The sequence below is a fragment of the Parasteatoda tepidariorum genome, chromosome 3 (assembly GCF_982258835.1).
Source record: "Parasteatoda tepidariorum strain Cologne lab strain chromosome 3, Ptep-v5.0, whole genome shotgun sequence".
Classification (NCBI taxonomy): domain Eukaryota; kingdom Metazoa; phylum Arthropoda; class Arachnida; order Araneae; family Theridiidae; genus Parasteatoda; species Parasteatoda tepidariorum.
This window is the reverse complement of record NC_141757.1, coordinates 6884000-6899812: the sequence shown is the minus strand read 5'-3', so window position 1 is coordinate 6899812 and position 15813 is coordinate 6884000. Positions and strand designations below refer to the sequence as shown.

General features: G+C 29.1%; 1 protein-coding gene across 5 annotated transcripts in view; it reads right to left on the bottom strand.

Annotated features, from left to right (window-relative positions):
* Positions 1–1839: 1839 nt before the first annotated feature.
* The window catches only part of Irbp (Inverted repeat-binding protein), a 36261-nt gene continuing 22287 nt past the window's right edge, over positions 1840–15813 (bottom strand). For 2 of the 5 annotated variants that reach the window (XM_087158679.1, XM_087158680.1), the window contains exons 9-16: positions 15254–15434; positions 14214–14328; positions 12620–12837; positions 9523–9721; positions 8267–8344; positions 3124–3233; positions 2624–2716; positions 1840–2088 (exon numbers count right to left, since the gene is read on the bottom strand). In XM_087158679.1, coding sequence (XP_087014805.1) covers positions 1963–2088; positions 2624–2716; positions 3124–3233; positions 8267–8344; positions 9523–9721; positions 12620–12837; positions 14214–14328; positions 15254–15434 — 1120 coding nt within the window. In that variant the 3' untranslated portion in view covers positions 1840–1962. Of the gene's footprint in view, positions 2089–2623; positions 2717–3123; positions 3234–6212; positions 6306–8266; positions 8345–9522; positions 9722–12615; positions 12838–14213; positions 14329–15253; positions 15435–15813 lie in introns of all 5 variants that reach the window. The other 3 variants (XM_087158677.1, XM_087158676.1, XM_087158678.1) reach the window with 3 other exon arrangements.

Sequence of the window (15813 nt, the reverse complement as noted above, 5' to 3'; positions counted from 1 at the left end):
TATATTATATTCTGTAATGGGAGAAAAAAAACTTAGGTTAATGTGGAAATTTTAAAGCTAAATTTTGAATAGAAATAGAGAAATAATAACTGAGCTGACAAGACTATCTGTTCATACACTGAATTAGTTTTGAGGAGTAGAAAAATTACAATGCACATTTACAGTATCCCAAAAATTTTAATCTTATTTGGGATCAAATGCATAGTTAAAGGCTATTTTTTTTTCGAGGTCTCTTTTGTTACTTAAATTTATTTTGTTACGTTTTTAAAAAAACATGAATTGTTAGTTAAAATTTTGTTCATAAATATAGCCAGAACCTGGTCTGCTATTAAAGAAAAAAAAATTAAGAAAACCACAGAAAAATTTTTTTTTTTTTTTAAATGTATGCGATATTTTTTTTTAATATTTAAAACGTTACTTTATTGCATTGTTCATATCTTTGAAAAATGTTAAAACTGAACATTTTTTTATTGATTTCACTAATTTTCATTTAGGTGTTTCAGTTAGGAAATTAAAAAATTCCAAATTAGGAATTTTTTAAAATTAGAATACAAATTTCTGGAAAATATTTTCTTTTTAACAGTTTCTTGTTCCAGATGTTTTTTTTTACCTCTAACTATATTTGCAGTTCAATGTTACTTATATGATTTTGGTTCTTAATTACAAACAGGATGTATGATGACTACGTAACTGATGTCACTAATATAAACTATGTTTTTTTTTGGGGGGGGGGCAAAACATAGCTTTCACTTATTATTTATACTCGTGTGTAGTTTTAAATCTGCATGTAAACCTTTTGCCTAATATTTTTTTTAACAAAATACAATACTTTAAATACTATACATTGGAGGATAAAATACTATACATTGGAGGATAAAATCATTTTTTCAGAAATTCTTTCTTTAGTAAAGAAAGAATTTCTGAAAAAATGATTTTATTTTATAACTGTTGTTGAAAAGCTGACCCAAATTTTTGGATTTACGACACTAACATTCAACTACGTAGTCTTGTAATTTTGAACCAATCCTGAAGACAAGGAAACTCCTAGATCGATAATCCCAGAGGTATGATTTGTTACGGAAACATGAAGGACTTTGTGACTCCACAGATTTAACGTGCATCAGTCACTATTTACTACACAGGGAGTCTTCGGCTGGTGAGGATCGAATTCACAACCTCTTGTACATGGACCCAGTGCCCTTTCCAACCAGGCTATCCCGGCCATAATTTAATTTATACTAAAATTTAATCTGACTTTTCTTGGAAAAGTCGGATAATTTTATTTCTAAAATTGAATAGGTAGTTACATTTTTTCCCCTCGGATAAAGAATATTTAAAAAAATAGCTTAAGAAAACTTAAAGTGGTTCAGGAAAAAAAACTATTGTCCAATAAAACCTCTTGTAATCAATAAAAAAAGGTTTAATCACAGTTGAATATACACCTTGATTGTTTTTTTAAAAAAATAGCATAAAAAAACTGTGGAGTTAAAAGTGGTTCAACCTCCTGATATAAGAAAAAAAACACATTGTCAAAAAAAACTCTTGTAATCAATGAAAAAAGATTTAATCACAATTGAAGATACACCTTGATCACTATTATTAGATCTTTAAAAAAAATAGCCGTTAGAAAACTGTGAGGTTAAAAGTGGTTCAAGAAAAAATCATATTGTCAAATAAACACTCTTGTAATCAATAAAAAAAAGGTTTAATCACAATTGAATATACACCTTGATCACTATTATTGGATTTTTAAAAAATAGCATAAAAAAACTGTGGGGTTAGTAGTTCAACCTTCTGATATAAGAAAAAAAACATATTGTCAAATAAAAACTCTTGTAATCAATAAAAAAAGGTTTAATCACAATTGAATATACACCTTGATCACTATTATTTGAGATGATTGATTTTTTCTTCATGGCAACTAGTAACTGAGTTGAAAACTATTAGTGAGATTAAAACAAATCACTGTGAACTAGAAATCATATAAAATCTTTTGATAGCCTCCACAATTTCAGCTTTCTTAGATGCACAACGTATACCATTCTGCCTGCAGAATTCCTTCAATACACTCACTGTGTATCGTAGTAGCTAAAAGAAAGAAGAAGTATTTGAATGAAGGTAATTAAAAAGTTGATTTTTTCAATTGAAAACAAAGCATTTTTGCAATTTTAATTTTTTTTCCTCTTGCAGTATAAATAAATAAGAAGGACCATAGGTTTAGAGTGAGAGGTGGTACACATTTTATTTTTAGAAAACTCTTTGTTTATTTTAAGTGTTATGTATATATGCATATTTATTTTTTATACCTATGCATATTTTTATATAAATGTATGCATAAAACTTAAGATTGATAAACTGTTTTCTAAAAACAAAATGTGTGTCCCCCCTTACGCTACGCCAATGAGAATAACTATACATCGCTATTAAAATTTGAAAAGGGAAATATTGAATTTCTAAAAATTATGTTATGTTATGGGTGTTTATATTGTATATAATTAGTGAACCTATATTTATAGATCTAATTAGTGAGCCTATGATTGTAATTAACAGAGGCTGAAAAAATTATCAAATTTTGAGATTTTTACCAGAATTATTTATTATAATTATAAAAACATGTTATTACTTGTCCAGTAGCTGCTTCATGTTGTAAGTTACTTGGTATGACATCATCCATTCTGGCCCTTTTACAAGCAGGTGCACCATATGCAGGACCAGCCTATAAATATATGACATATTTAATTAAACACTACACAGTTTTAATCATGGTTATTAAAGAATTAAAAAAAATGGAAGACATTGATATAAAAGAGCATATTCATAGATTAATGACGACTCAAAATAGTATAAAATTTGATCCACTTAGTACTTAGAGTTCTTACATAAAACCAAATGTTCGTAAATTATGACATATAGGCAACAAAGAATAAATGACAAACAAAGTAAGTACACTACTGCAAAATTCTGGTTAATGGTTTTGGGATTCATAAAAGCCAAGCTTGAGAACCTCATGTGGCTTAAAATTGAAACAGGTTTAGAAAAGGCAATTGTATGAATAACTTAATTTTACAGTTGGAAAATTTATTTTAAAGAAATAACACAATAAACTAAATAATTGAACAGTACCATTCCGAATTTTTGAGAAATACAAGGATCAGGAGCACCAGGACAGAGTAATGTTTTGAATTCTTCAATCAGTCTTCCAGCTCTTTTCTCAATCACATCTTTGGTGGGCACTAAAAAAAAAATACTTAAATTTTTATAATAATAAGCATAAAATAATTCAAGGTTGTATTACATCCCGAGAAACATTTAATCTTTTCTAAATTACAATTTTTTTTTTTCATTTTTGTGATTTCATTGAGTGCTAGATTTAAATTTTGTTCAGCGACACTGATTAACCCATACCTGCCAACATTGGAGAAACAAAATAATGTAGATTTTACTAGCGACATTTTTTAGGCTAAGAGTAAAGTTATGATACATCAAGCAAGTCAAAAAGAGAAATTTAAAATTGGAAATAATATAGGCACTTATATTTAGAGAAGAAAAAAATATCCATGGAAATTTTAATGTAACAAATATTTTTTTGAAATCATTATTTATAATTACTTTAACTATTAACAATCAATATACTGCATTACTGGCAATAGCATTATCTGTCGACAAATACGATAAGTATTTTTGCCATCAACAGATATTTTATTGCCAACATTTTTATTTTCAAATTTCTTTATCAAATGCGAAGAAATTAGAGAATATACGGGTAAACAGGAGATAGTCGTAAAATACAGGAGTCTTTGTTAAAAAAACAGAATACTTGGCAGGTATGTTAACCCAATCTTAACAGACAGAATTCCCCTCACACGTCAAGAATTCCTGTTCTAGAGTAAATGTAGGTGAAGATTGGACAATGAGATTTCTTATTTGTCCCCAATCAAGGAACTAAGATCTATTGCTATGGTGACCTATTGTTACACTTATCAATTTACATGAAATACATCTGGAATTTATTGGTAATTAAGTTTGATTATCAGATTAAACCAGTAAAGTGTTAAGAACGGACCAGATTCGATTTTATAATCTAGTGCGAAAGACTGAACGTTTTTGCACTCATGAACCAGAGTTACCAAAAGTGTCATGAACGGATCATATTCTGCAAAGAAGTGCAAAAAAAAACGTTAGTTTCTGCGTTGGAGTTCATTTTCTCAAAAGAGGGCACAAATAAATTTTTTGAATGCAGATTATGACCAAAAACTTAACCCCATTGATATGAATTCTGCATCTGACTCACACCGACCACAGAATTTGTGTGAAATATCCCCAGTGGTAGGATCATGGGTTAGATCCCCTGTTACTGTCGGGTATGCAGGTTTAATATAAATGCGGGATTGTTCCTTCAAAAGGTCCTTTACGAATGCTTCTCCTAATGTTTGATCCAAGAGTTCCTATTTCTTTCGGGTTGGGATTAAAATTACAAGGCTACAGAGTTGAACATAGATATACAAATTTGGGTCAGTTATTCAACGCGTGTTTATTTATATACATAAAAAAATACTACAGTATGCTCAGGAGATAGAATACTTATTTCCCGAGGAAGTGACCCAAGCTCGAATTCCAGCGGATACGAATTCTGCTTACAGCTTGCATCGACCACAGTGTGACATGAATTACCCTCAGTTGTAGATGGATCATAGATTACTCCCCTTGCCGTTAGTTTAACTGTGCGAAACTTTCCCTCCTATGTAACGCAAGTAAATTACAGTCGAACATCGGTTTAACGAAACCCTATTTAACGAATTTTTTTAAGTTAATGAAGTAGATTTACAGGAAACGACGAATAGCAACTCTGGCACAAAAGTCGATGATAATGAATCTCCAGTGAAAACTGTTACTTTTTCTGATGCTTCGCACGTTTGGAAACAGTGAAAACTTACCCAATGCATCAAGATGTAAATAAAGGAGTATTTTCTTCTCTTCATAACGTTGAAAAAGAAACTTTTTAAAGTAAGAAATCAAGGAAATAAGCAAACCTTACTCACGGAATGCTTTAAAATTTCAAATGAATCAGCGTGTAATCATTCACTGTATTTTAGATTCCTGATTAAAAAGAGTAGGATTTCTATTTATTTTGTGTATTTGCTTATTAGAAATGTTAGGATATTCCATAAGGTTAGTCAATTTTTTTTTGCCACTGTTATTACGAATTATCCTTGATTTAGCGAATAATATTTTCGATCCATATGAATTCGTTAAATCGGGGTCTGACTGTAGTTTTATCAAAAAGTCTTCCACAAAGGTTAGTTAGACCCCATACTTGATCCAACGGGTTTTCTTGTCTTCTAGGTAGGCTACAAAGCTGAACATCGATAGTTGTAAACTCAGAATTTTGTCAACTGTTCAACGCTGGTTAAAAAATATTACAGTATGCCCATCGTTTACAGATCTTCACCATGCCGAAATTTTTCATTCTACTGTCCCATTTGACACAAGAAAAATGCTTGAAAAATCTTTAAACTTGATGTAATTAACAATTTAAAAGAACAGCTAAAAAGAGGCATTGAACTTACAATCTTCTAGAAATAACAACGGAATTAATCTTATTCAGCCACACCCCTAAAATAGAAATGACAGTGGAATTAAAACCACGACTTTTTTAGTTTATTTTTCCAAGATGTTGGCATCAACAAATAAATAGCCTACACAGTCTCTCATCTTCAAATAGATTGACTAGTTTCACGAGATACGTGGTAAATGGTAATAATAATCTAGTAAAAATTAGTAGTTTTATCCACCTACCCAGTTTTATACAATTCTCCCCCTTATAATGTTGTTTGATACATGAGTTACCACAGAAAAAAAAAGGAACAAAATAGTTGCTTTTAGTAGCCTAAAGCATGAAAATAAATGCCTAAATAAGAACAAAAGTTCATCAAGAATATGACTAAGAGTTTATTAAATAACAAGAATTTTTCGTGACTTACTATGAAGTTACTATTTTCTCCGACGAAAACACAATAAATTTAAAAAAGCATTATAATAACAGAAATTGAAATTATAGGTATAACCAAAACTGTTATGCTCTGCATCTTCAGATTTATAGATTTTAAATTTAAAAAATAGAGTAAAGTAAGAGCTGAAGCAATAAAATAGCTGAAAAAAATGCAAAAGCATAAAAAAAAAAAAAATTCTGCAGAATTATATTCTAAAGATACTTTTCTTGCTCATCGGCGAGGAAAGAAATACTCCTGATTCCTCTGTTCTCATTTCGGAATAAAGAAAATTCGCCAATGACTTGCCTGCTTCAGCTAGAATTTTAAATTGATAAAATAATAAATAACAAAAATTCTGAAATCACAGAAGTTTAAAAGATAATTCGCTCTAGAAATGATGTTTTTTCTTTCATATTTTGAAAGAAGATCATAAATTTTTGAAGAACGTGATAAAAATATTTTTTACTTTAATAAAATATGACTGTGAGTGGGGATTTTGTTACAAATTCAGATATTCGGAAAACAATGAAATTGGGGGAGGGTGGTAAATTCTATTTTAAAAATTAGATTTTTCAGCAACCTAAATCCATGACTTTTCATGATTTTTTTAAAAAAATTGTTAAAATCATGACATTTCATGACAAATTATTTTCAATACTCGAATTCATGACTTTCCAGGAGCGCATATACCCTGTATTTAGTTATTCTTAGATATTTTCTTAAATTTACTATCTTTTAATACAACTCCGCCCTCTGGTAGCAAGCCCTTAAGTTCTGTTGCATTCTATTAGCCAGAAGGGTGAAATGTTAAGTGTCATGCCTGTTAAGTGTGAAAGTCATTTCGGTAAACAAACTTGAAAAAGCTTTCAAGGCTAATATTAAAAGAAGTTTAGAAATAACGTTTTATTTAAATTTTTTTTCATTTCTCAAAATCACTTAACCCACTAACGTGCATAAAAAGATTATTTTAACTTGCAGTCTTCTACGCATAGCAAAACCAGTTTTTACACATAATTAGATAAGGAATTTCAATTGTGTCCATTTGTTAAAATACCAGTGGGTAAGAGAAAAAAATTGCATGTTATCTTATTTATCCTTTTCTTCACTTACATTAAGACAATGATTTTTAAAATAAATAAAAAATAAGCAGTCAAAGTAATAATTTTAAGCATTTGATTTAAAGTATTGACTAAAATAAATCAAATTTCTAGACATAAAATTGTACAGTGCACAAAAAAAAAATAAACAAACCAACTTTAATAACTTTTGATCTAATTATCGGATCTTCCCATTCTAGGACTCAATCTTAATGGTTTGAGGGGGTGACCTCAAATTTGCCAATCAATTAGTGCAGACAATATTCTAAGTTAAGAAACCAGACACAGAAACGTACTTTCTCTGAATAAACATACCCTTTTTTTCCTACAGATTCGGCTTTCTGACCCCCAAAATATAGTGGTTAGCCATAATTTGGGAAATATGGTCCCAATAGTTTGGTCAGGAGAGAGGTCCAAAGTTCGGACCCCTTAATATTAATTTAATTTTTTAGCGTATTTCGCTGTATCTCGGGAACTTTTTAAGCAAATTGAAGAGGCACACAATTTTTTTTCATCATTTTAAAGTACATAACTTTAAATGACAAAACTCAACCGAAATCTGTTGAATAGTTCCTGAGATATTGAATTTTTAATACACAACTTTTTTAAAATTCAATTACTCAGGAACTATTTGACAGATTTCCCTCAAATACAGTAACTTACCATGCTAAATTACAAATTTCAATATGATGCAAAAAATTTCCTCCCTTACAATTCAAATTTTTTTCGATTATAATTAAATATTTACAAATTTTTTTTTTCATGTAAATTATATATATAATAATTGAGTGCAAAAATTTTTCCATTTGCTTATAAAGTTTTTGAGATATAGCGAAATATGCAACAAAAAAAAAAAAAACAAATTAACATTAAGGGGTTTCAACTTTGGAGTCCTGTTCTGACCAAACTTTTGGGACCCTATATTTTGGGGTTCAGAAATCCGAATCCATTGGAAAAAGTATGTTTATTCATAGAAAGCACGTTTTCAAATCACATTTCGTAACTTAAAAATATTGTCTGCACTAATCAATTAGCATATTTGAGTTAACTCCCTTAAGATTGAGTCCTAGAATGTGAAGATCCAATCATTAGAATAAAAGTTATTCTGAGTGGTCCACTTTTTTGGTGCACTATACATCAATGATATGCACATGTATAATCAAATGATTGAAATCTCACATGTATAATCAATAATTTCATCAGGAGCATCCCGATTAAGTGCAAGTGCTTCTATGTTTCTCCAATGCTTTTGAAGAACTGAAATTAAAAAATAGTTTCTTATCATTGATACACACAAAAAAAAAATAATAATAATAATAGTAACAACCAATACAACACAATTTGAGGCTAGAAAAGCAAACCGCAAGAGGGTTGCTAGCTTAGTAAAATATGTGCATATAAAAGTAACATATATTAAAGAATCTGAAACACTGAATTTTTGTTCTTCACCCCTTGGAAGAAGCCGAAAGTGTTGCTCATTTAACGTTACCCAGTAAACATTCATACATCACACAGCAGAGAACAACACACAGAGAGGGAAACATCCATGCCCTGAGTGTGATTCAAACCTGTAGCCACTGGCTTCACAGTCAGACACACAGTCGACCACCTGGAATCATAGATATTGAAAGAGATATTCTCAGAAGTTATTTTAGACTTTTTGTGAAATTCAGCACATAATTTTGAGAAAATGGGGCCCTGATATTGAAACAACCACACACAAAAAAAAAACAGCAGTCTGTTCAACTTTCTTTTTTGTAAAATTATGAAAAATCAACTTATTTTGGAAAGAACAATAAAAAGTGGCTTTTCAAAATATGAATTTTAAACAGGAATTTTTATTATAAGGTTTTAAATACTGAATTTAAGATATCACTGGTTCTGTTTTAAAAAAGTTTTGTGAAGGGATCCATTCATTCATCCACAGATCGTAATTTTGATCTGAACCAGAGAACGATCAATCTTCAATTCATTACCCCCAGAGGTATCGACCAGCTACAGCTGGTCGATACGAATTCCGCATCTGGCTTGCACCAACCACAGTGCTGACGTGAAATATCCTACCTAAAGGTCCTCCACAAAGGGAAATTTCTGGCAATACTTGATCCAGGAGTTCCCTTGTCTTCTGGATTGAGTTCAAAATTACAAGAGTCAGGAGTTGCACATTAGTAGAAGTAAACTCTAGGTTGGGTCGGCTGTACAATGAGGGTTATAAAGTAAAATACATGTCTACAAAACTTCATCTTGTTTTCTCAAACAAGATGGGGCCAGTGAAAAGCTTTGTACTTTTAATTATAATGCGCAAATTGCACATTAAAATTAAATAAGCCTATCAATTAATTAAGCCTATCAAATTATTTAAATAATGAAGTCTATCAAAATATTAAGATATTTTTATACTACTCTATGACTAATATTAAAACTAATTTAATAACCTGGATTCTCAAAAGACTCTGGATGATAAGCAAACTGTAACTTCTTAATAATTTCTTTAGATTTCTCAACTAATCCCTCAGAAGGTGCTGCATGCTTGGTGTCACATTTAATGGTACGAATATCTTCCATGAAAGGAAGGTAAACAATATGAAATCCTGGTGGGACCATCTGATTGCCATGATCATCCGTTTGCTCTTCCTAAAAATAAATCAAGAAAATGCTTAAAAAGAGAATATTTTTTAATTTACACGAGGATATTCAATAATAAATAACTTTTAGTACAGTAAAACCTTGCTACAACAATATTTTGTGGACCAAATTGAATTGAATTGAATGTAGGGTTTAGTGGCACAAAGTCCAAAAAAAGAACATACTGCGCCAAACACATGATTTTAAAAACAGATTAAAAGGTAAAGTAAAGCACATGAATAAAATCAGATAAGATATTGAAAATTCTAAAACAATGTTGCAAAGTTACATACATTAAAATCAATGAAATTTCATGGTAAATTTACTAAAATGGTAAAAGGTATAAAACAATTATATACAACTTAAAATTCCAATAGCGCGTAAAAATGTAAAGATGTGAGGATGGTGATTTTCATCAAACAAATCTTTTATACATAAAATAGTGCTCCCAAACAAGATAAGGCGATGTTGGTAAAAACATGGGCAAGTGATTAAAATATGACGAATTGAAAGTAAAACGTTACAAGTATCGCATCGAGGAGACGGTTCTCCAAACAGCAAATGTTGATGAGTCAGCCGAGTATGTCCTATACGTAGGCGGGTGAGCTTGACATCTGCTGCAACACGGACCAAGGCTCTAAACTGGATTTAATAGTATGCAGTTTGTTCTCAATTTGTAAATCCCAGTGCTGCTGCCGCAAAGACATGGTAAAATGTCGTACATAATTCTTCAAGTCGGAAATTTTTGTGGACCAAATATATTGCGGTAGAGGGATACATTGTTATATCGAGGGCCTACATACTTTGGGGACACAATAAGATTTTTGTTTTAATTTTAATGTTATATATGTATTAACTATATATGCATTTATATATTATGCAAAAAATTAATTTGCTGAGTGCTAATTATGGTTAAATATTAAAAAAACAATTGAAATAAGTTAAAAAAATATGATCGTAAACATGCCTGAAAACAATTTTTATTGAAAGTAATCTGATATTTTTGTTTGTTTATTTATATTTTCTTTTTGCTGTCAAGTCAACCAACAAAGTATGCATTGAGTCCAAAGCATGAAAATGATTTTCGTTTGTGAATGGTGCTCCACCCACTCTCTACAGAAAAAAATTCTCTTTCAGGTGTTAATGTGATGCTTGTGGTCATTTGTGACTCATGATCAGCTTTTAACATGAAGGAAATGAAATCAGATAGGAATGTTACATATGTGACTTCTTAAGGGATTAAAGGAGGCAATTCTAAAAATGGAAGCTCTTGGGGTGGTCAGCAGTGAGTCTTCTCTTGTCAGAAAGGTTGGAAAAAATAGCAAAAGATGATCAAATAAGATTTTCTACATTATTTGAAAACCAATAATAAATGGAGAAATTCAAAAAAAAAATCATTTTACAGGGGTTTATTGCTTCAGAGAATATCATACTATTGAGAGGAGCATGACATGAATTCATATGCAAGTTCATCGGGACCACAGAACATTATAGTAATAAAGGGAGTTATTGTTGTATTGGATATCGTAGTGGAGAGAATTCACTGTATTTTAAAAACTTAAATTCATTTATTTTTTTAGAAACAATACCATTCTAACAGAATAACAATTATTGATATAATTTTAAACAAATTATTTTTCTTTGGGTGCTGAACTGATTACTTAAATAACTGAAGCGAATTATTTATGTTTCAGATTTGAAGTGATCAGTGCTCATTGTTCAATCAGAACAATAAGCACTAATGAACTAGCAAATTTAAACAAATTTTCTCAAAGTGCTGAATAATTAGTAATATAACAGAAAATAAATTATTGACTTTCGTAGATTTGAATAGCTGAAGTTATTTTTTAATTTTTGTATCATTGCATGCAAATAGTTTTCATTTGGGGAGAAATTTCCTCTGTTAATTTAAACTAGTTAATTTTTCCATGAGAAATTGATGATTTTGTAATGAGATTACAAACAGATTACATTTTTAATTTGAATATTTGAGTTAGATAACTGAGTTGTTTTTCAAAATTTTATATGTAACTTTTAAAAAAATGAAGCTACTAAATAAATAACGAAAATAATTCATTTATTATAACATAATTTATTTATAAAATTATTTCTATAATGCTGATTTAAATTATTTAATCAAGGTATTTAATTTTATTTTCAGATTAATGAATAGAGCAAAATTTTAGTTCATTTGATTCCATAAATCAAAGACTGGAACGAGTTGCTTTAAATTTAATTTATTTGACTCGATTAGAAGATTCTGTTTGTCTAACTTCTAATTTTCCATATACATACCAGCCAACATTGGGGAAATAAAATAACGGAGATTTTACTTGTGACATTTTTTGGGCTACGGATACATCATGCATAATCAGGCATCAGGAATTTTGTACATTATGCATAATCATGTAAATCAAAGAGAGAAATTCAAAACTGGAAATAATATAAGCACTTACATTTAGCGAAGTAAAAAATATGTAAATAAATCTTAATCTAAAGAAGATTTTTTTAAATCACTATTTATAAATTTCCTAAACTATAAACACTCAACATACTGCAGTACTGGCAATAGCACTATCTGTTGAGGAATAGGAGAAGTATTTTTGCCATTAACGGATATTTTATCACCAAAATTCCTTTCTTTTTTAAATTTCTTTAATACATACAGAGTCATTTGAGAATATACGGGTAAACAGGAGATTCGTAAAATACTGGAGTCTTCGCTAATAAGCAGGAGACTAGGCAGGTATGGATTAAAGAACAGGGCAAAATTTTAATTCATTTGATTTGATAAATCAAAGACTCAATTAAGTTGATTCAGATTTAATTTTTTTGACTTCATTAAAAGATTCTGTTTGTTTAACTTCTAATTTTCCATTTATCAAAAAAAGTTAATAAAGAACTTGCCTGAGGTAAAAGGGCAACAAATCTGGGAGACTCATTTTGTCGAGCAATCAACCTGCAAATTGCAACATAACCTCTTTTATTCAATTGAATTATCAATGCAAGAGATAGGCGGGTACTTCCTTCGATGGCCTTTTCGTCTGGGTACACAAAAACAGAGGGTTTCAGATGATAATGACTCTTCAAACAAGAATTTGGTTTAAAACCCATTAGTAAAAGACCTAAAGATAGAATTAAACAAAAAAAAACATTATCACACAACAAAAGGAGGTATTTTTACTAGGTGCATTAAATTAGGAATATTTTATAATTTTTTTTTATTTGCATTAATAGAAAAAGAGATGCTATTTCCTAACTGAATATGTACCACTGATAACAAAAATTAGAGCCTGTTAACAGGGTTGCTACAGAAAAAAAATGAACAAAATAGTTGCTTGTATTAGCCTAAAGCATGAAAATAGTTTTCTAAGTAAGTACAAAAAATTTTCAATAATATTACTAAAATTTTATTAAATGACTTAATTGTCCATTAACTGCCTTAATACACTTAGTCAAGTTGGTAGCAAATATGATAAATTTTATATAAATGTTAGTATTTTATACTTTGTTTCACCTTAAGTTGGCACTGCAGGGAAAGGTAGGAAGTGTAATACTACGTCTTTGAAAAGTAGTTCTTCGCTATTCTGGAATTAATTACACTTTAAATGTGCGTACAAATATAAATAAATGTTGTATAATAAGAAATGTGCATCTTGAAACATGTTTTAGAAGTTTTATGATGTTTAAACCTTTTCGTTCCCCCACAAAACACCAATGTGGGATGAATCAAAAATATAAATCTATATAAAAAAAAAAGGGTGCATACAAAAATAAGTTTCTAAAGTAAAGTATTTATGAGCCTCTGCGGTCTTTTTTGTTTTTTTTTTTACTTAGATTTAATTTTAAAAAATTTCTTTTTAAATATAATTTTGTTTTGCTTAAAATTAGTTTTGTTTAGTTAAATATTATTAATAAAAAAATCTGTTTTTTTTTTTAATCATAAAATATAATAAGAAATCAGCTTACAATTAATATCTCAAATCAATCATTATTAAATGCTCCAAAAAAATCTTGTTCTTTTCTGTATTTTGCTCAAAATCTTAGTAACATTCTTGGTAAAATATATATATATATATATATGTATATATATATATATATATATATATATATATATATATATATATATATATATATATATATATATATATATATATATATATATATATTATATGTATATATATGTATATATATGTATATATATATATATATATATATATATATATCGGCGCTTTGTTTTCTTTAATGCCAATATTAGCCACTTTCTCTCTGTTTTTGCTACCTCATGCCCCCAACTATCTTAGAGCAACACAGTTTCCATGACAACGGCTTATAGCAATGTATTTGAAATTGAATGGATGAATAAAACGTATTTAATAATGATTGAAAGTTTGAACAAGATATAGTGAGAGTTTTGAACTAATAGTAGAAATTGAAAAAAAATGTACTTTAAGGCAATCATTTTGACAGCTGTTATTGTTAAATGAGTAAATTAATTCACCTGGATCATCAAAATAGCGAATCTGCTTCACCTCGTCATCAGACATGTAAATTTTCCTTCCACCATATTCCTGATATTTCTTTAAATCTGATAGTAATAAAATTTCACCAGTATCCTAAAAAGCAGACTAAAATCATTAATAATTTCATGACCACTTCAAGGAAAGCAATTAGAGTGCAACATCTTTTTATTATTATATTTTTGATTATTTTAAATTGTAAAATAATCAAAAATATATCAGAATCAATAATCAGAATATTGACATCAAATTTCTTCATTTCACACGCTATTATACACACTATTATTAAATACATAGTAACCTATAGGGCCATAGTGTAGGCCCCCTAATAGGCCTATAATTATTTCCTCTGCTAGGGTATACAAGTACTGGATAATATAATACATGGCTCAATTTGAATATTATGGGTCAATATTAAGGGGATTTATACAGAATTTTTGTAATACAGAATATTGATTTTGAAATGTAACATTGAATAAAGCACTTGAATGTGCTATAAATGAATGTAAATAAAAATATTTAAGTGCTAAATAATACAGATTAAAAAGTTGTATTTTTAAGAAAAATATTACAGTTATTAGGCTTTATCAAACCAAATTGATTTTGTTTGTCACTTCTTTTATTGAATTATATTATCATTTAGCCAATACAGCATCATAAACAAAATATGTCACCTTAACTAGTGCAAAGCTTATGAGAATCTTACTACCAATTAACTAGACTTAAAGCTGTTTGAATGTGGGACTATTTTAAATACATCTAACAAAAACAAAGTAATATGCCAGGTATAAATAAAATAAATGCAGTCAATACAAAAGACCACACCTCAAATTAGTTTGGTTTAGTGAATGTTACGTTTAACAGATGTTAAACAAATTAGTTATTAAAAACAAATTAATATTTTAAAAAACATACAATGAAATGGAGGAATAAATATTTTGAGAGTTTACAATAATCATCAACATAAAACATCATATTTTAAATCTATCTTCTGAAATAAACAAAAATAATAAAAACTTACACCTAGGAATGTATTTGTAACAGAGACAAGCTCAGCATTAGTTTCTTTGGCCAATTTTACTGGAACAGATTTAGAAGTAGGAGCCACAAGTTTGTACATTTTAAAGGCGATTTTTACATCACTACCAAGAGTAAAATGCAAGCTTCCCATTGGCCTCTTTCTGTGATCTTTACATCGCACTCTGATAGGATGAAATAAAATAAAGAAATAATTGTTAAGTATTTTGAACAATTAATTTTAATTTAACAGTTTAGTAAGTACGGCTAATTTTCTTGACATCAAAAACTGGTTTTTGACACTGCACATCAAAAACTTTTGAAATCAAAACTTAATATAAAAGACCAATTACAAAAAACCAAAGACCTTAATACAAAAGACCATAACTTAATAAAACCTCTCCACTGACAAAAAAGAAACTTACTCAAGTTTTTGACAATTTTTGCCAAATTTTTGATAAGAATTGTCAAAAACTAGGAAAAGTTTCTTTTTTGTCAGTGGAGAGGTTTTATTAAAAGTCAGTGCATAATTGCATTATAAAAATTTGATTCATATTAAACATT